The sequence below is a fragment of the Quercus suber genome, unplaced genomic scaffold, assembly GCF_002906115.3.
Source record: "Quercus suber isolate HL8 unplaced genomic scaffold, Cork oak 2.0 scaffold_389, whole genome shotgun sequence".
In the NCBI taxonomy this organism is placed as follows: domain Eukaryota; kingdom Viridiplantae; phylum Streptophyta; class Magnoliopsida; order Fagales; family Fagaceae; genus Quercus; species Quercus suber.
Genome location: NW_027069841.1, coordinates 395,027 through 415,369, shown reverse-complemented (window position 1 = coordinate 415,369; position 20,343 = coordinate 395,027). Strand labels below are relative to the sequence as shown.

At 33.2% G+C, this 20,343-nt stretch overlaps 3 protein-coding genes and 1 long non-coding RNA gene across 4 annotated transcripts; all 4 read right to left on the bottom strand.

Annotated features, from left to right (window-relative positions):
• Window positions 1-309: 309 nt before the first annotated feature.
• Window positions 310-674, bottom strand: LOC136062189 (uncharacterized). The gene is made up of 2 exons (XR_010624004.1): window positions 621-674; window positions 310-524 (listed from the first exon to the last, which is right to left on the bottom strand). It is a non-coding gene; the product is annotated as an uncharacterized LOC136062189 (long non-coding RNA).
• Window positions 675-1,358: 684 nt separating this feature from the next.
• Window positions 1,359-2,183, bottom strand: LOC136062186 (zinc finger protein CONSTANS-LIKE 15-like). The gene is made up of 2 exons (XM_065760967.1): window positions 1,670-2,183; window positions 1,359-1,573 (listed from the first exon to the last, which is right to left on the bottom strand). Exons 1-2 carry the CDS (start codon window positions 1,939-1,941, stop codon window positions 1,468-1,470), a joined length of 378 nt encoding a protein of 125 aa, XP_065617039.1. The 5' UTR covers window positions 1,942-2,183; the 3' UTR covers window positions 1,359-1,467.
• Window positions 2,184-3,355: 1,172 nt separating this feature from the next.
• LOC112038360 (zinc finger protein CONSTANS-LIKE 14) lies at window positions 3,356-7,467 on the bottom strand. Its single transcript, XM_024071168.2, has 4 exons — window positions 6,308-7,467; window positions 5,120-5,320; window positions 3,667-3,932; window positions 3,356-3,570 (listed from the first exon to the last, which is right to left on the bottom strand). The coding sequence occupies exons 1-4, from the start codon at window positions 7,232-7,234 to the stop codon at window positions 3,465-3,467; spliced, it is 1,500 nt and encodes a 499-aa protein (XP_023926936.1). The 5' UTR covers window positions 7,235-7,467; the 3' UTR covers window positions 3,356-3,464.
• Window positions 7,468-8,457: 990 nt separating this feature from the next.
• On the bottom strand, window positions 8,458-8,928 carry LOC112038354 (small ribosomal subunit protein uS5x). The gene has a single exon (XM_024071161.1). The coding sequence runs from the start codon at window positions 8,926-8,928 to the stop codon at window positions 8,458-8,460; it is 471 nt and encodes a 156-aa protein (XP_023926929.1).
• Window positions 8,929-20,343: the final 11,415 nt, after the last annotated feature.

Sequence of the window (20,343 nt, the reverse complement as noted above, 5' to 3'; positions counted from 1 at the left end):
TATTAGTTTTTAAGATCAAAATTTTCTTATATACTAATTCAAGGTTGATTCATTATCTGATCACTATAATTCCTACATATCATCACTCCCTTAGGAATTATAGTGACCGGATAATGCATCAACCCTGAATTAGTATATAAGAAAGTTTTGTTTTATATAAGGAAAAAAAAAAATTAGAAGAGCCTGTGAGCACGCACAACGCACATGCTTAGAGGCTAGTTTTTTTATAAAAGAGTTGAGTAAAAGCAGGGAGGAATTCATGTACGTTTTCATAAGAGAGAGAGAGAGAGAGAGAGAGAGAGAGAGAGATAATCTTTAATGCAAGAAAATTGACTGCAGAATTATACATTTACTGTGGGAGGATTATGAGATATATCTACAGACAATAGGCAAGGAGAAGCTCATCTCAGCGTGGACTTTAACAACCATCAGGAGCTTCACTAGCCTTCACAAATCGACCCTTCACTCGCTTCCTGGTATCAGCTCTTGCTTTTCTTGACTCGTACCTTATGTGCTTATCATATCTATCCATGAAATAGTTCAAATGTTCAGAAAATGTTTTATTTGAGAAAATAGTAGTGAAAGAAGATGGAGAAGAAAACAACCAAATGAATGCATACCTTCGGGTTTTCTTCTTCTCCTTGTAACGCTGCATGGCATTGCCTCTGTTTCCCCGTACCAAACGCCACATATGTGTGTTTAGTTGCTTTTTTTTTTTTTTTTTTTTCCGTAAAGTACAAAAATTTCTTAAATACTAATTTAGAGTTGATGCATTATATGAACACCATAATTCCTAGGAATGTGATGACATGTGGCATGAAAAATTAGATAATTTTCATGTTAGTTAATGACTATGAGTGATGCGTTCTCACTTTTAGTGTTGTAGATCTGTGATGTCTATACTTTGACATTATTACGTTTTTTATTGTTGTTTTAGTTATTGTATTAGGTTATGAGAGTATTGAGAATTTCAATTAAAAATACTAACTCTAAGCACACACGTTGCACATGCTCAGAAACTCTTCTATTTTTATTTTTATTAGTTTTTAAGATCAAAATTTTCTTATATACTAATTCAAGGTTGATTCATTATTTGATCACTATAATTCCTACATATCATCACTCCCTTAGGAATTATGGTGACCGGATAATGCATCAACCCTGAATTAGTATATAAGAAAGTTTTGTTTTATATAAGGAAAAAAAAAAAAAATTAGAAGAGCCTGTGAGCACGCACAACGCACATGCTTAGAGGCTAGTTTTTTTATAAAAGAGTTGAGTAAAAGCAGGGAGGAATTCATGTACGTGCATACAGTGTGTACGTTTTCATAAGAGAGAGAGAGAGAGAGAGAGAGAGATAATCTTTAATGCAAGAAAATTGACTGCAGAATTATACATTTACTGTGGGAGGATTATGAGATATATCTACAGACAATAGGCAAGGAGAAGCTCATCTCAGCGTGGACTTTAACAACCATCAGGAGCTTCACTAGCCTTCACAAAACGACCCTTCACTCGCTTCCTGGTATCAGCTCTTGCTTTTCTTGACTCGTACCTTATGTGCTTATCATATCTATCCATGAAATAGTTCAAATGTTCAGAAAATGTTTTATTTGAGAAAATAGTAGTGAAAGAAGATGGAGAAGAAAACAACCAAATGAATGCATACCTTCGGGTTTTCTTCTTCTCCTTGTAACGCTGCATGGCATTGCCTCTGTTCTTTGCCAACAGCTCCATGTCAGCCTTGGTTGTAGCTGCTGTTTGCACAGAATCAACTCTCACAAGAAACGGTTGCTCCACATAGTGGATGTCTTTGGAGCCACTGGAACCTCTTGCTTTACCAAATGCTGAAACTGATTCTGACCTTCCTACAGGTAGGTTGTTACTTTCAGATGTTGCTGGCCCCTGGCTTGCTGTTGGGTTATTTGAGTTGTTCTGCATATCCAAGTAAGACTTGTAAATACTCTCTACAGGCCTCTTGTCTTAGTACAGCAACATTTCAAACAGGAATATGATGTAGACAGTGCAGTAATATATCTGGAGGTTGATGCAATTTAATTAAGCTATACCAATCAATCTACCAAATCATGTTCTTCCCACAAACCTTAATGTCTGAAAAATGAGGGACATATGACAATAATAAACCACATAAATAGTCTACCAACAAGATACCTTTTGTTAATTTATTACTCTCAATCAATTTGTTCATACGCAAAAATAACATTTCTTCACACAAAACATGGAAATGATACGAGCCATTCAATACAGTGATTGGTCAGCCACCACCTCCATTTTCCTTTTGAAACTGGATTATATTCCTTCATTCCACATACACTGGATTGAATCATGGAATGTAAACAAAATAAGACGAAAGATTATCACGTATAGCCCATGCACTTCTCTTGAATGAAAGGTGTGATTGTCAGATTGATTAAAGATGAAATGAGAGCAAGGGCTAGAGTGTGCAAGATCATCAATTCTATACTAAACATGTCCTGTGTTGTTAATGGGGTATAATTTTGTCAATTTTTATGTAAATGTAAAAGAGTGCTTTGTTTAGAGGTGCCAAATAAGTTGTATGATCTGTTTTGTTGATGTGGATAGGATTGTAGTTTGCAGCTGAATGCTGCCTGCTATTCTGATTGTACTTCTATCTTCTATCTGTTTTTCTTATCCTTGGAAATGAAATTACTCATTCATCCAAAAAAAATTTTTTTTTTTTTTTCCCGTAAAGTACAAAAATTTCTTAAATACTAATTTAGAGTTGATGCATTATATGAACACCATAATTCCTAGGAATGTGATGACATGTGGCATGAAAAATTAGATAATTTTCATGTTAGTTAATGACTATGAGTGATGCGTTCTCACTTTTAGTGTTGTAGATCTGTGATGTCTATACTTTGACATTATTACGTTTTTTATTGTTGTTTTAGTTATTGTATTAGGTTATGAGAGTATTGAGAATTTCAATTAAAAATACTAACCTCTAAGCACACACGTTGCATATGCTCAGAAACTCTTCTATTTTTATTTTTATTAGTTTTTAAGATCAAAATTTTCTTATATACTAATTCAAGGTTGATTCATTATCTGATCACTATAATTCCTACATATCATCACTCCCTTAGGAATTATAGTGACCGGATAATGCATCAACCCTGAATTAGTATATAAGAAAGTTTTGTTTTATATAAGGAAAAAAAAAAATTAGAAGAGCCTGTGAGCACGCACAACGCACATGCTTAGAGGCTAGTTTTTTTATAAAAGAGTTGAGTAAAAGCAGGGAGGAATTCATGTACGTGCATACAGTGTGTACGTTTTCATAAGAGAGAGAGAGAGAGAGAGAGAGAGATAATCTTTAATGCAAGAAAATTGACTGCAGAATTATACATTTACTGTGGGAGGATTATGAGATATATCTACAGACAATAGGCAAGGAGAAGCTCATCTCAGCGTGGACTTTAACAACCATCAGGAGCTTCACTAGCCTTCACAAATCGACCCTTCACTCGCTTCCTGGTATCAGCTCTTGCTTTTCTTGACTCGTACCTTATGTGCTTATCATATCTATCCATGAAATAGTTCAAATGTTCAGAAAATGTTTTATTTGAGAAAATAGTAGTGAAAGAAGATGGAGAAGAAAACAACCAAATGAATGCATACCTTCGGGTTTTCTTCTTCTCCTTGTAACGCTGCATGGCATTGCCTCTGTTCTTTGCCAACAGCTCCATGTCAGCCTTGGTTGTAGCTGCTGTTTGCACAGAATCAACTCTCACAAGAAACGGTTGCTCCACATAGTGGATGTCTTTGGAGCCACTGGAACCTCTTGCTTTACCAAATGCTGAAACTGATTCTGACCTTCCTACAGGTAGGTTGTTACTTTCAGATGTTGCTGGCCCCTGGCTTGCTGTTGGGTTATTTGAGTTGTTCTGCATATCCAAGTAAGACTTGTAAATACTCTCTACAGGCCTCTTGTCTTAGTACAGCAACATTTCAAACAGGAATATGATGTAGACAGTGCAGTAATATATCTGGAGGTTGATGCAATTTAATTAAGCTATACCAATCAATCTACCAAATCATGTTCTTCCCACAAACCTTAATGTCTGAAAAATGAGGGACATATGACAATAATAAACCACATAAATAGTCTACCAACAAGATACCTTTTGTTAATTTATTACTCTCAATCAATTTGTTCATACGCAAAAATAACATTTCTTCACACAAAACATGGAAATGATACGAGCCATTCAATACAGTGATTGGTCAGCCACCACCTCCATTTTCCTTTTGAAACTGGATTATATTCCTTCATTCCACATACACTGGATTGAATCATGGAATGTAAACAAAATAAGACGAAAGATTATCACGTATAGCCCATGCACTTCTCTTGAATGAAAGGTGTGATTGTCAGATTGATTAAAGATGAAATGAGAGCAAGGGCTAGAGTGTGCAAGATCATCAATTCTATACTAAACATGTCCTGTGTTGTTAATGGGGTATAATTTTGTCAATTTTTATGTAAATGTAAAAGAGTGCTTTGTTTAGAGGTGCCAAATAAGTTGTATGATCTGTTTTGTTGATGTGGATAGGATTGTAGTTTGCAGCTGAATGCTGCCTGCTATTCTGATTGTACTTCTATCTTCTATCTGTTTTTCTTATCCTTGGAAATGAAATTACTCATTCATCCAAAAAAAAGTGACTGAAAAAATCCGGCAAAATTTGCTAAATAGACTGATTTTTAGAAGTTTTTTTGTGAGCAAAATGTGCTTGAAACTATATCGTTAGTCAGACTGTTTCCAAAAAAAAAAAGTGGAAGTCGAGTTTAAGAAACTCGACTTCTGTGCAAATGCAACTCGAGTTTCTTAAACTCGACTTCCACTTTTTTTTTTTTAGTCACTGACAGGGTGCGGGCAAGAGAAAAATGGGTTGGAACTCGATTTTCTTAAACTCGATTTTCAAAAACAGTCCAACTAACAAATTAGTTTCACGCGTGTGCTGTTCACCCAAAAAATTCTTAAAATCAATCCAACTAGCAAATTTTGCCGAAAAAATCCCCCTAAAACAGATTCATTATAATTTAAATATTAACGCCGTCAGAATGACTTACATTAAATGCCATATCATCATGCGTAACAGGGCAATTCATTGGGTACATATCTCCCAACATTTTTGCATTAGCCAAAGAGGATTCTTTCAAGAGTTCACCTATATTTTTTATCATAAAGCCTGCATCATTTCCACCATAGGCAACTTCCAGTATACCAGGTTCTTCATGACCTCTCAACTGCCCTAGATTAAAATCCCATATCTACAAGAGAACAGCAAGTTAGGGTAAAATCATTTTGGGCACACAACTGGTGTTTTCATACCATCATAATTAGACAATTAGTAACTCAAAACAAATAAATAGGAAGCATCAAGAATACATATATGACCTTGGGGGAAACCAAGGAAAGCTTTAAGTTTCAATAACAATTTGAAGACTTTAAACAACAAAAGTTCTGAATTCCAAAAAAGCAAAAAACAAAAAGCGCTAACAAATATAAGCAACAAAGCAATTACAGGTACTTCAATCATGAGAGACAATTTGGCTCACCATGATGAATGCTTTTTCCCCAGTTACATAGTCATGGTCAATTTCATTGAGCACAAATATAAAGAGTGACATAGCACAACATCATTTAAAATCTAATTCCATTTAATAAAGAATGATAACTGATTTTAATTAACTACACCTTTAGATTTGTAAAATACTAAATTTTTAGTTCATACCAAGTTTCAAATTGTTAACGTGAGTATCCAAAGCTCCTCGAGCGTCTGACTATTCCCTGTCCCACACATATGATCACATGAGGGAATCTCTTCCCCCATGGACCTCATGAGGTCTTGGGAAGTGGGAACCACTAGACCACCCCTTTGAGGTTTCAAAATCGGCACTCAAAAGGCATACTTGTCCTGAGAATATAACTAACCAAATCACGAGGTTCTTATAGTTTCAGGTAACGTTTTAAAGAAAATTTCATTAGCAAAAACCTCAGAAGCTAAAGTCTTCAAAAGTCAACTATGGCCACAAGTTTAGCATATTCTTTAATGGTCCGTTTGAATTGAGGAAAAAGATGGAGAGTAAAGTAAATTTAGCATAATTAACTTATTTTTTACTAACTCTACTCACTCCTCTCCATTCTCTCTTCTTCTCCCTCTATCCAAATAGGCCATACGTCTTAGCAAGAATCACAATAACCAGTCAAATAAATAAACAATTTATATATATATATATATAGATTCGAAACATTACCTGAGTACTCTGAGCATTGCGATCACAATCCCACAGCATCTCCCGATTCACAGCGCGATGATCGGTTTCCTTCAAATCCACGTGCGACGTCGTTGGCATCGTAAGCAAAGTCGTAAACGGCACCGTTTGTTGCTGTTGCTGCTGCTGCTGCTGCACCGATTGTTGAACTTGAAGAACACCACCACCACCACTATTAGCGGAGCCCACAACTCCATGATCATCATCGCCGCCGCCATTCTCAAAATCAACTCCTCCGTTATCGCCACCACCACAAGGTAAATCCCTCTTGAAAAGCTCCACCAGCTGCTTATAAATTACGTGTCTCTGCTTCCCGCAGCTCTTCGAAGCGGTTACGACCCCCCCGCAATTCACGCCGAGAATCGCGCCGCCGCCGCCGCTGTCGTTGGGAACAACCAAGTCCTGATAACACAATCCCGCGCTCGATTTGCTGTTGTTGTTATAGTCGTTGTTGAACATCCACGCCGACGAAGGCATGAACAAATCTTGACCGCCGCCGCCGCACCAGTCCTGGATGGACGGCGCGGATTGATTCGCCTTCTTATCATCGAGATCTAAGCCCCAAAGGGAAGCGAGGTCGAGAGCTGAGGGGCAGCCAGAGAAGCCTTCGATTGGGCTCCGATCGTGCGAGGCCGACACAGAGCAACTACCGTGAGCGTCCAAATCACACTCCTGGCAAAGCACAAGGTTATCCGTGGAGCACCGAACGGAAACCGGTTCAGAGCTACAGTTATCGCAGATCTGTGACCGGAGATGCTTCCGCGAAAGAAGATTCGCCGAGTGAACGTGCTGGTCACAGAACAAGCAGAGCTTGGCCGAGTCGGCTCTACAGTAGAGAACCGCGATTTGCTCACTGCAGAAATCGCAGGGTACGGTCTCTCCGATTCGTCGCGATCCAGGGCTCACCATTTCTCTCTCTCTCTCTCTCTCTCTCTCTCTCTGCTTGTTGAAAGAAAGAAACCCTAAAAATACAAGATGAGCTATAAGCTATAAGCTAAAGATAGCTATAGAAATGAAATGACATGGTACTGTGGCCGTGGGGAATGGTGTCTTTTTAGTAATTTTATTTTGTATTTTTGAATTGTAAGTAGAGAGAGAGAGAGAGAGAGGTGTGTAGAAGGACAATGATCAGCTTTTGCAGAGTGACATGGGATCGGTATTTTGGAAAAGGTGGATCCCATTTCGGAAAATATCTAACCTTTTTGTCGACCTGGCATGCTATCAAATCTTTTTTCTTTTTTTGATACATGCTATCAAATCTTTAATTAGAGTAATATTCGCCCGGCGCTGCTTATTAGTTAAAAACTCCTCCCAAATATAGTAATAAGATATCTACTTGTTTTATTTTAAGACCAAAGTGATAAGTATATCTACTTGTTTTACGTAGGAGTTAGGGCTTAAAGTAACCACATCTGTACATGCAAACTTTTCATTTATTTTGAATTTTAAAAAAAAAAAAACTATTTTTTTTACTTTGCATGCTTATTTTTACAAAAAACTTGCATTAGTCTATTTATTCTACACATATATTCAATAAAATATTCATTCTTTTATAATTTTTTATTATTTTCTCACTTGTTACCTCTCTCTCACTAACCCAACATTACCAAAATATACTAAAATATTAAATGCACTGCACAATTTTATACCCACTGATGTAGGTGTTTTTTTCTCAAAATGTATAAAATAAACAACTTTTTGTATTTTGTAAGATTATGCACGATTTGATGCGGTTATTCTAAGAACCACAATATTTTCATAATAGATCTTATTTTATAAACTAGGGTAAATTGCAAAGGACACCCCTAACGTTTGGAGGTGATTGAATTTTACACTTTAAAGTTTCGAAACTTTAATTTTACACCCCTAACGTTTGGTTCTGTTAGCAAATCACCCCCTGGTTGTTTTTTGCTGTTAACTACCATGTCAGCAAGCATGTCATCTTGCTGACATGTTTTTTTTTTTTTTTTTTTTTTTTTCTTTTAACTACCATGTCAGCAAGCATGTCATCTTGCTGACATGTTTTTTTTTTTTTTTTTTTTTTGCCAAATAAGCCCCAAAATGACACAGTTTGGCAATGAAGTGATGACTTGGCACAAACAAAACGGTGCCGTTTGCCCAAACAGAAAATCTCAAAGTTGATCCTCATTAACTCTTTCCTTAACAGGAATGACAGAGAGCTTAGCCAAAATGATAGCGCCACGAATAGCAGTAGCAACCTCCTTGCTGCACTTGACACCGAGCCCAATGTGGCCGTTGTTGTCACCGACGATGACGAAGGCCTTGAAGCAAGTTCTCTGACCGGCACGGGTCTGTTTCTGAATGAGCATGATCTTCATGACCTCGTCCTTGAGACCAGGGCAGAGCTTGTCCATGATTTGGTGCTCCTTGATTGTTAGCGAGTGGAGGTAGATCTGCTCCAGGGATCTTATCTTATCAGAATGGACGAGGCGTCCAAGCTTTGTGACTGGCACCCACTTCTCCTCCTCCTCGCGTCTCCCATGGTGGCGTCCACCACGTTCGCCGTTGCCTCTTGGGTGTCCTCCATCGAAGCCTCTGCCGAAGCCTCCACGCTCCCCTCCTGCTCCACTACGCTCAGCCATGATTAGATTAGGGAGCTAAGGGTAGGGTTCGTGAGTTAGGGAGTTAAGGGCTGGGTTTTTGAGATTTTCTGTATGGTGGGGAAACGGTTAAGTTACAGATTTTTTTTTTTCTTTGGGCAAACGACACCGTTTTATGTGTGTCATGTCATCACTTCATTGCCAAACTAGGTCGTTTTGGGGCTTATTTGGCAAAAAAAATCACATCAGCAAGATGACATGGCAATTAACAGCTAAAAATAACCGGGGGTGATTTGATAACGGAACCAAACATTAGGGTATTAAATCAAAGTTTTGAAATGTTGGGATGTAAAATTCAATCACTCCCAAACGTTAAGGGTGTATTTTGCAATTTACCCTATAAACTATTATTAGTTTTAGGGTCTGTTTGGGATCTGCTTATTTTTCTATAATTGAAATTTTTTTTATTGAAAATACTATAGATAAATGTAAAAGTTAGCTGAAATAGTACAGTTGGACTCATAAATATTATAAAAAAGTGCAGTAAACCTATAAATAGTAGCAAAAATAAGCTAAGTAATAAAATAAATTAACAAAAATAAGTATTGCCAAACGCACACTTATTTTAAATTTATTATTAAATTTTTTTTTTATTTACAACTTAATTAACACTTAAAATTTGTTTAAAAATGCAGTTAAAACCATGTTTCTCAAAATTTGTTTAAAATACAGTGAAAACAAGGTTTCCCTAAAAATTTACACCAAGTTCAGTGGGTCAGCGACTCGGTGAAAAGGCGCAATCGCTTTTATTATGACTTACAGTACGTTTTTGAACAATTAAAGATGGACTTCATAGTGTCTTTAATATGAAGGGAACTTTTTGCTCATTTGTTAGTACAGACAAGTGGCAACAGGTAGGTCTTTAAGAATGAACTGGATTCTGATCCAAAAAACAAAGAATGATCTGGATTTTTTAATATCACGCCTCAATTGGCATTAGGATTTAGAAAAAAAAAATAACAATAATAATAAAAGCAATTAGGTTATATGAAAATGTATTTCAAACCACTGCACATTTTTGGTGCGATGGTTATTATACTACACAGGAACGAAACCAGAATTTGAACATAGGGGGGTCAAAGCATAAGTCAAAACAATTTCAAGTGACATGGTTTATTAAAAAAAGAAATCATGGTAGACAAAACAATTGCACTTTATTACCATAAATATTTAAGTCAAGAAGGAAATAATATGAACAAAAAAAGTTGAAAGTTACAATATGATATTCTAACATTTTCGAAGAAGAATAAAAAAAGAAATAGGACTTCGGATCTCCAAATTTTGGATAATTAGAATTAATATGTTGATTTTATCATGTTGACCAACTCACCAATATGATAAACCCATACTTTTGGATACAACTAAAAATTGCACTAATGAAGTTTTCAGTGCACCATTCCGGTTTAATGTGGAGGGGTGGAAACTGGACTACACAAGGTGCAGTGCACCATTCCGGTTTAATGTGGTTAATTTGGTTTTAAAAAAAAAAAAAAAAAAAAAAAAAAAAAAAAAAAAAAAAAAAAAAAAAAAAAAAAAAAAAACAAACAAACAAACAAACATATTCACAATTTTTCTCAAATTCCCACACAAAATATCTCAAATAAATTCACAATCTTTCTAAAAAGTATAGTAAGGCAAAGCATAGTTAGCATCCTAGGTATTGAGCATCAAATAAATTCACATACCTAGTAGCAAGGAGAAGCATAAATGGCATAGTAGCATAGGTATTGACCATCAAAACCTTCTCTTGGAACTTCCATAGAATAGCTATGAGAAAGAGGAGAGAGGATAGGAAGATGCTTGGAGAATTGAGGCATTAAGTGGTAGAGGATGGTGGCAGCGATTGGCAATGGCTAAGGAGAGAGAGAGAGAGAGAGAGAGAGAGGCTGTGAGATATAAACGAAATAAATAAATAAATAAATAACCTAACTTGAAATGACGTTCCATAGTTTAATTCTATTTTTTTTGAAGTCCAAAACAATGTCGTTTTAGTATCAGGAATTTTAAAAAATAAAACCCAAAAATGACTTTGTTTTTCAAATGTATAACTCAACCCTAACTTTTGCTTCTTTTTCTTCCTCCTGATTCAATTGCCGCTTGCTCTATCTCTTTCTCTCTCTCTAAGCTTTCCTTTCTCTATCCCACTGAGAGAGACACACACACACACACACACACACATATATAAGCGGTGCGATGTAGTTTTCATCGATGGGCAAAAACACACCACCGTTCACCGCACCTGGTGGCTTCGATACTTGAAAATCGCTGTCGACATCACGCTAGACACCTGCGATGGAGCTTTGAGGCAGGTAGCTCGGTGCGGTGAAGGGTGGTTCCATCACTAGCGAGCGGTGGCTGAACAAGCTTAATTTAGCTTATTTTTGCTACTATTTATAGGTCCCACTATACTATTTCAGCTAGTTTTTACCTTTATCCACAGTACTTTTAGTAAAAAGTTTTCAATTTCAGCTAAATAAGTTGTTCCAAAACAAACCCCAAATGTGTCACTTAGGATCTAAAATCCAAATATTCTAGAATCTCTATTCTGATTCCATTAATACTTCTTGCATAATTATGTTACCCTTCTCCTAAGAATCATTTCTCATGAGATCCTTCTCATGATGGTAAAGTAACCATTCTTTGAGCTCCATTAAGTGCCTATTTGCCTCTAGCTTATTTGGCTAGTTTTTAACTTTTAGTTTTTAATTATATGCAGCTTTTTCAAAACTTCGCTTTTAATTATGTTTTCAAAGAACAAATTTACTTTAGTAGACTATAGAAAATAATAAACAACAAAAAGGTAGATAAACTTATGCTAAACGTAAACTAAAACAAATTAGGGTCTATTATACTTGCACTAGGGTCACTATTGTGTCTTACCCTTACACATGACTCTTAGTTATTTGAGTATCTATATTACTATTTAAGGGGCTTCTCCTATTTGAGATATTCAATTTAGATGCTTGAAATACCTCAAATTCATCTGTTTGTATAGTTCAAATAATAAAGTTAGATATGTAAAAGAGATTAAATTCTATAAGGACGTGGTGTAAAACCCATGTTTTACCCCTCCAATCCCAACATGCCACATCATCTTATCACATATTTAAGAATAAACTCAATCACACTCAATCAATTCCAATACCCATATATAAATCCAACCAAATTGGGAATCTATCAAGATATTATTAAGTGTGGTAGGATGTATTGAATATTAATAAATTTTAAGTAAAATGCTAATGTGGCAATCACTTATTGGATGGTGTAAAACATAGGTTTTACACCCCATCCTTATAGAATTTAATCTCTATGTAAAATTAGTAATTTAAGAACTCCTAATTTTTAGCTAAATCATAAATAATAAAAAATGTTTAAAAAATTGTTTTTTTCTCCCACCTCCACATTTCCCTCTCACGTTAGTTGTCAAGTATAAATACAACTTCTTCTTTTTTTAAAAAAAAAAAAAAAAATTCTTCCAGAAATGTGCTTTTTTTTTTCCTAATTGCCAAAATGAAATGGCCCAAGTTTTTACACTAAACTATTTTCTTTCCACCTCCATATATCTCTCTCACATTAGTAGTCAAGTTATAATACAACTTCTTCTTAAAAATTAAAAAAAAAAAAAAAGAGCTTTTTTTCCCCCACAAATATACTTTTTTTTTTTTTTTCACTAATTGCCAAAATGAAATTGTCCGCAAATTTTTATCACTAAACGGTTTAACAAATTTTAAATGAAAACATCTTTTTTTCCTAAAAATTCGCATACATTATCTCTATTTAGATATATCTCACACACTTTTTACATATCTTTTCGGTTTTTTTGCACATACTTTTAGATTACCTTAACTTTTTACTCACCTCATCACCATCTCAAATTTCAGAAAGGTTTGTTTCTTTAATATTGTTGAAATTATTAATTTGTTAGTTTGTGTATTTTTGTTTCCATAATTTTCTACAAATCACACTTTGTGTTTTTTTTTTTTTTTTTTTAATCTTCTTTATCTCTTTGTCAAGTCTATTTTCACAGTTCCTTTGATCTCCACAATTTTTTTTCCTCACTTCATCATTGTCTTTCTTTTCAAAAAGGTATGTTTCTTATACCGGAAATAAAGATGAGATTGTGAGGAATTGGAGTACATCTGGGCAAGTTGTTATCTTTTTTTTTTTTTTTTTTTCTTTTCATTATTATTATTATTATATTTCATTTTATTAATTCATTTTATTCTAAAATAAAATGTTGTAGAGAAATCATTACCACCAATGTGATTGTGTTTATATTTAAATACATGTTGATTTGGTTTAGTGTATTCATTTCTTTCATTTTTAAGAGCTCAATCTATACACTATTAAATAGTATGATTAAATTTATATAAAAAACAACGCCATGAGTAAAACGTATAAACCCTCCCCCCCCCCCCCCCAAAAAAAGCATCACTAAATACATGGAGCGTATGTGATAAAGTTAGTATTTTATTTACCAAATTATGAGGCCTTGAAGTTGGTCAAATTTTGTTTTCCAAGTCAACCCAACCCACATCAACAGCCACGAACTATTTAAAAAGCTTCAAATAAAACGAAGTTGTGCGACTTTGATAGAAATAATGTTGATATATATAAAACTTTTATATATCAACATACACGCTTTTATATATCAACATTATTTCTATATAATAAAAGACACGCTTTTATCTATATAATTTTGATATAGAAATAAGGCAAAAATGCAAAACTGACCCTCTAACTTTCACGTTTTTCATTTCAGTCCTCTAACTTTCAGTTTTGTCAATTCAGTCCTCTAACTTTCAATTTTTGTCAATTCAAGCTCCGTACAAATTCGTTACTGCTGCCGTTACTGTTGCCAAAACGACGCCGTTTTCATGGTTTTTATTTTTTATTTTTTTATATAATTTGGAATAAAAAGAAAAATCTAAAAAAAAAAAAAACATTAAGGGGAACGACGTCGTTCCCCTCCTGAATCAAAGAAAAAAGGATTCGTTCCCCTACTGAATCAAACAAAAAAAGGGATTCACTCAAATCCCTAGCTTTGAGTCCGAGAGAGAGAGAGTGAGGAGCTTGGTGGAGGGGCTGTAGAACGAGTTTCCGGCGTGGTTTGTCGCTTCGATCTTCTCCGGCGACGAAGCACAAAGAAAAGCTCGGCGAGTAGAGCTACAAGAGTCACTGCAAACACTACAGTGAGTGTGTGCTTGTGCAGAACTACCATTTCTGAATTAGAGAGAGAAAAGAAAAGATTGTTTTTTCTTTTACTTTCTTTTCTTTGTGGTTTGTGTTTGGCTTTAAGGATTAGTAACGATAAGTGACCTGGAAAATATGGGTATTGGAAAGGATTGTGAGGTGACGGGGGTGGCTGGGTTGAGAGAGAGAGAGCGACTGACTTCACCAGCGATGTCGCTGTCGCTGCTCGCTGCCCTACTCGCCGCCCCTGCTCGAGGACTCAAAGCTGGATTTGACTTTTTTTCGTTTTGATTCAGTACTGAAGGGGAACGAATCCTTTTTTTTTTGTTTTGATTCAGGGAAGGGGAACGACGACGTCGTTCCCCAATTTTTTTTTTTTTTTTCAGATTTTTCTTTAATTCCGAATTAAAAAAAAAAAAAAAAAAAAAGAAAAAAGCATCGTTTTGGCAGCAATACGGCACAGTAACGGATTTGTAACGGAACCTTGAATTGACAAAAATTGAAAGTTAGAGACTGAATTGACAAATGAAAGTTAGAGACTGAAATGAAAAACGTGAAAGTTAGAGGGTCAGTTTTGCATTTTGCCTAAAAATAATGTTGATATATAATAAAAGACAGCTAAAAAAAAAAAAAAAATCAATACATTCATTAAGGCTGCGTAAAAAGCATCTTGGCCGAGGAGAAAAGACACGCTTGTTTAAAAAATAACCATATCATCACATTATAGAATTTTTATTTCTGATGTCACCAATGACCTTAATTGATATATGATTTAAATTCAGGCTTTTGTATTTTAAAGAAATAGAATGTCTTTAGAATATAAGATTTAATTTGAAACTTTGAATTAATTTTAAATACATTTTGGGTATGTTTGGTAGATTGTAATATAATAGTTATTCGTATGGTTTAACTATTCAGTAGTTTTGTTATATTTTTATTATAAGAAATAGTCATTCCTTGTAAATAGCTATTCTTTAAAATGAAGAATAATTATTCATTTCTAAAAGAGATGTAATAGTTATTTTTTAGTAGGTGTATTAATTTCTAAAATTAATATATTTCTAAATAAACAAACTTTTCATATGCACATAACAATTATAAAAATAAAAAATCATAAAAAATAATTAATCTCTCTTTCAAATTTAAAAATTATTATTTTTTAGGAAATATAATTATATGAGTAAAATATTTCCTAAAATATATTTTAAGTTTGTTTTAAAATATTTTCATTCCATTGTCTTCAAGGTTCCATTATTGTGTTATTACCAAACAAATTAATGGTTATAATTACTACATTACAACATCTTATATTTCTTGTAATGCCTATTCCTATTTCTATGTAATTACGATTACAGTTTACCAAATATGCCCTTAAATTGAGAGAGTTAAAAATACTCCTATAATTTATTCTATAATTTAAAATGAAGCACTACTTATTCATATTCTTTACTATCATTACATAAGATAATGGGGTCAAACTCTATTAGTGGAAATTAAGTCCCCCCCCCCCCAAAAAAAAAAAAAAAAAAAAAAAACTCTATCACTGGAAATATTTTCCTATAACATGTTTGACTTCATGTGTATTAAAAAATAAAAAGGCATTTTCCCTAAACATTTTCTCACATAGTTCCTCACGTTTCATGGAAACAGCCCTTTTTTTTTTTTTTTTTTTTTTTTGAGAAACAAACACAGGAGATAGGGAAATGGGTTCTAACATAAAGACACACTATAACTTCACTCAAAAGTTATGGTAACTTTTAAGGGAGGGTGAGACAAATTATACTACATACAACATACTCTCTTAAGTAATGTGGAACAATTACTCTTTTTTTTTTTTGAAAAACAAACACATGCACAGGAGAGAGGGAAACAACCTAAATTTAAAGCAACATTGGGTCCAAATCTAATGGGCTATTTGGTAGACATGTTTAAATATATGTTTTCAGTTTTTAAATAATATTACATGTATTTTCACATGGTTTTTTACTCACATTTATTTTCATACATATTTTCAAACAACAAAATACATGTTTTTAAACACATGTACTAAACACTACATAAAACTTTTCTAGATTGAAAGCCCCAAGAAAGCGAATTTTCACTATACATCTCAAACTGAACAACGGTCCATATATAAAACATATAACAGGGAAAATAGTACATGCTTTAAAATAGTATGAACAAATTAAATTAAAACCTATTAAATTCAAACTTGTTTTTGGGTTTTTGATGTTGGTTTCGACCCTCTTGTTTTGAGAGTATCATTAAGGATGAGACTTTTGTATCCTCTTTGTAGTTCTGTTTTGACTTGTGAATAAAATTCTTGTTCATAATAAAAAATTTATCAATAGAAGAGAAACATAGACATCAAGTTTAGATTTTCATATTATTGTTGTTAAAATTTCAATTGTAGCTGGACTGGTTAATGATTGACATTAGAAAGTGGACCTTCGCAGCAGCAGGAGAGAAAAAATAGTAATAGTGACACTTTTTTTTTTTTTAATTTCCTTTCTCAGGAGATTTCAAAGACTGTGATTGTGATTAAGGCAAAAAAAATATAAATAAAATAAAAGAAAAAAAGTGTGATATTAATTATGATATTGACAACGTCAAGGCCCGAAGGTAATTAAGAGTGAAGGGGGAGTGGGGATCACGAGAAAAATATAAATCACGTGCAGAGCATTGAGAGTTGAGCTACTCCACCTTTTCGGTAATAATGACGGTCGGGAATTTGCGGCTCTCTAGGTCAGTCTACGTCATGCATGACGTCTTCACTCTTCACCAACCTTGTCCGTATTGGGGACTTTTGGATAAGGATAAGGAATACCACACCGTCCTATATATATATATATATATATATTTTTTTTTTTTTTTTTTTTTTTTTTTTTCTGAATAATTATTATTTTTCTTTCTTTTTAAGAATTTTATTTTTTATAATAAAATAAAAAATGGCTAACTTTTTAAATAGTTTTTTTTTTCTTTTGATTTTTTATAAGAAGTTTTTCTAGGATTATTAATGTATACCTAAATAGTATATGATGAGTTCTAAAGGATCAGTGGGCTGAAAAATCTTCGGATGCTCTTGATATTGAAGAATGAGTCCTGGAAAACCAAAGAAAATCAGAGAAGACCGGTTGAAGCCGGCCTTTAATTCTCCGATGGTAAAGTTAGTAGATTGAAGGAGAAAGAAGAGCCCTCAAAGACTTAACTTTTTATCTAGAATTCTAAAAGAGAGGAAAAAGTCCCTTTACCTCTGCGTAGAAGGGTCTTTATATAGTGTTAGAAATTAGTTATTTCTCCTAATCATCATAGAGTTTGGAGGATTCAGAGGGTAACTTCCTTAACTGTCATAAGGGTCACCTCATCGGGACTTGTGTTGAGATTCAATCAATATGACTCTTGGTTGGAAATGTGTCAAGTGTAACTCTTGGTGAACCTCACCTGTCCATCATTAATGAAGGATGAGGTTCATTGCTCACTCGTCCTTCATTGGACGAGCGAATGGAGAATGAGAGAGGACGGTTATGGAAGGACGAGTGTACCAACCATTTGTTCTCCGCTCTGTACATTGTTATGGACGACCATATGGACGAGTAATTGACTTGGTGTTTTTCTTGCACCATCAGTATACATTAATCAAACTCATCATAGTATATATATATATATGTATATAATCGAAATTTCTGAAACTTTCACAATTTTTCATGTTACCACTATTTTCTTCTTCTTTTTATTTTAGATTCTTTTTATATCTTATATATTTATTATTTCTCTTCAACATATAATTATCTTATTAAGTGTTACAATAGTTTAGTTTAAGTAAAACTCTATTAGATATATGTTTTAAGATCTTGAAAATTCTACTTCAACTAAAATTCTATAACAAAATTTTTAACAAATATAAATCCTTGCCAAGGTCGAAACCCTTCATACTTACTCAAATTTTTACAAAGAAAACACACACAGCAAATTGAAGATTTTGCAAAGAGACCACTTTGTAACGTTGTATCCATGGAGTTGCTCAGAGTAAATGTAGTGGTAAGGACATGTTGCCATCTTTCATGCTCTAACTCTCTATGATTACTACTTTATAATATTTTTATTGTTGTGACTTGTGAGTGAGTTTATTAGTATAAAAAATCTATATGTGAAAATTTTAATTGTAAGAATTTGTTTTTACAATTAAAACATTAGATTTAATCGTAATTTTGATTTAATAATTAACAATTTCATCAATCAAATTTTCTCTAACGTTGGTGTAATTTGTACTACTATGTATGTTATATATAGAACCCTCATATAATCTTAGAAAAACCACTCTATAAAAAAAATTGTCATTAATAACAAGAAGAAGAGCTTATTCTTGACCATCAAAATCATAAATTTACTGTCATAAATAATCAATTTTATATTAATGTTGTGATATAGTCCATAGCTATTTAAAAAAAGAAGGAGAAGTATAGTCCATATGAGAATGGTTTAGATGTTTCCTACTTGATTTTGGAATCTCATATTGATTAGTAAAATAATATGAAGTGAGGAGGTGCATTATTCATATTAAAAGTGGCAATCCACATTGATAAGAAACTAAATAAGGGCATGTAATAACCTCTATACATATGGTAGTGGTGTAGCGTTGGTACATGTGAGAGTTAGAAGGCAAAGTTTTGTATTTTTTATTTATTTAAAATATGCTTTCTACTTTGTTGATATCTATACAATATCTATGGGAAACTACTCAAATTCTACTACAATTTATTTGTTCATATCCTATCAATATATATATATATTTTTTTGGATAAATGATAAAACAAAAGCAGCCACCGCCCACCATTACTGTCCTTTTTTTTTTTAAAAATATATATATATATATATAATTTAAAATATGCATTCTACTTGGTTGATACCTATACAATATCTATGGGAAACTATTTTAAATTATAAAATAATTTTTCTATTAACTTTTAGTCAATAGTTTTTTCATACAAGGCTCTCTATTTTATTTTTTAAATATATGTGATTTTAAATTTATCTATCCCGTGCATAGCATAGGTTAGTGACTAATTTTATGAAATTCGAAATTAGATACAGAATACCAACTTGTTTTTTTGGCTTGGTAGAAAGGGGCTTTGGCTTACAAGAATTTGCTATTGAGAGCCTCTTAGGTAGTGGTAGAGTTAGAAAATTTTGTTTGGGAGGCCAAGGCTAATATATCATAATAATTTGCAAAAAAGAAAAAAAAATGCTAAATACTACATATTTATTTTCATGCAATAGTTTAATTGAATTAACATGGAAATATCTATAATAGTACTAGATTTTTGTTAAAAACTTTTAATCAATGTAATTCTCATATGTACACAAAATACTAACGAGATTTAATGACTATTTGGGCATCTTAAGGTTATTTTGTCCCCTAAGTTTCACCTATTCCCCCTTTTTTTTTAAAATTAATTACAAGTTATTACAAAGGTAGACTACATATAAAATGAGACATTACTATAATAGAAATTAATAATATCAAAATCACTACAAGCAAAAGCAACCATTAAATAAATAAATTTTAAATTCAATTAAATTAGAGTATTATAATGATTTGTTAATTGTGTCAATAAATTAGAGGAAAATAAAATCATAAACCATAAGATAAAATAAATAGAAAAAAAAAGTAGATAAAGAAATTTGTTTTGGGTGCAGGTGATGAGCATGATAGCCAAAACTCAACCAAGTCTTAAACACTTGATGGCATTGGAGACTATGAAGTCAAATTAATAATAACGAAAAGAACAAAAAAAAAGTAAAAAAGTTGAACAGGCAAGTTGGATTTGAAGATCTGTGTACGAGGATGTATAATATATATATATATATATATAAAATTGAAAGTAAAATAAACAAAGTAAAACCAGCCAAGAAGGCAGTATTGCAATTATCAACATAATTTAAAGTAATAATAAGGCGGTAAAACTGGCCAAGCAATATATATATCAAAGCAATATAGAACCATCCAAGATGGCGGTAACAAGTAGTATATTAAACTGAAAGCTGAAAATACTTGTTATTGAAAATAGAAGAAAACACTTACAACAGTAGTAGTAGTAGTTACAAGATCTCAATAGTTCAACAGGTTAATAGTTACAAAACTTGGAACTAGTTCTAGTTACAAGATTGTAGGGATAGTAGTAGGAAATCCTAAGGTGGAAACAA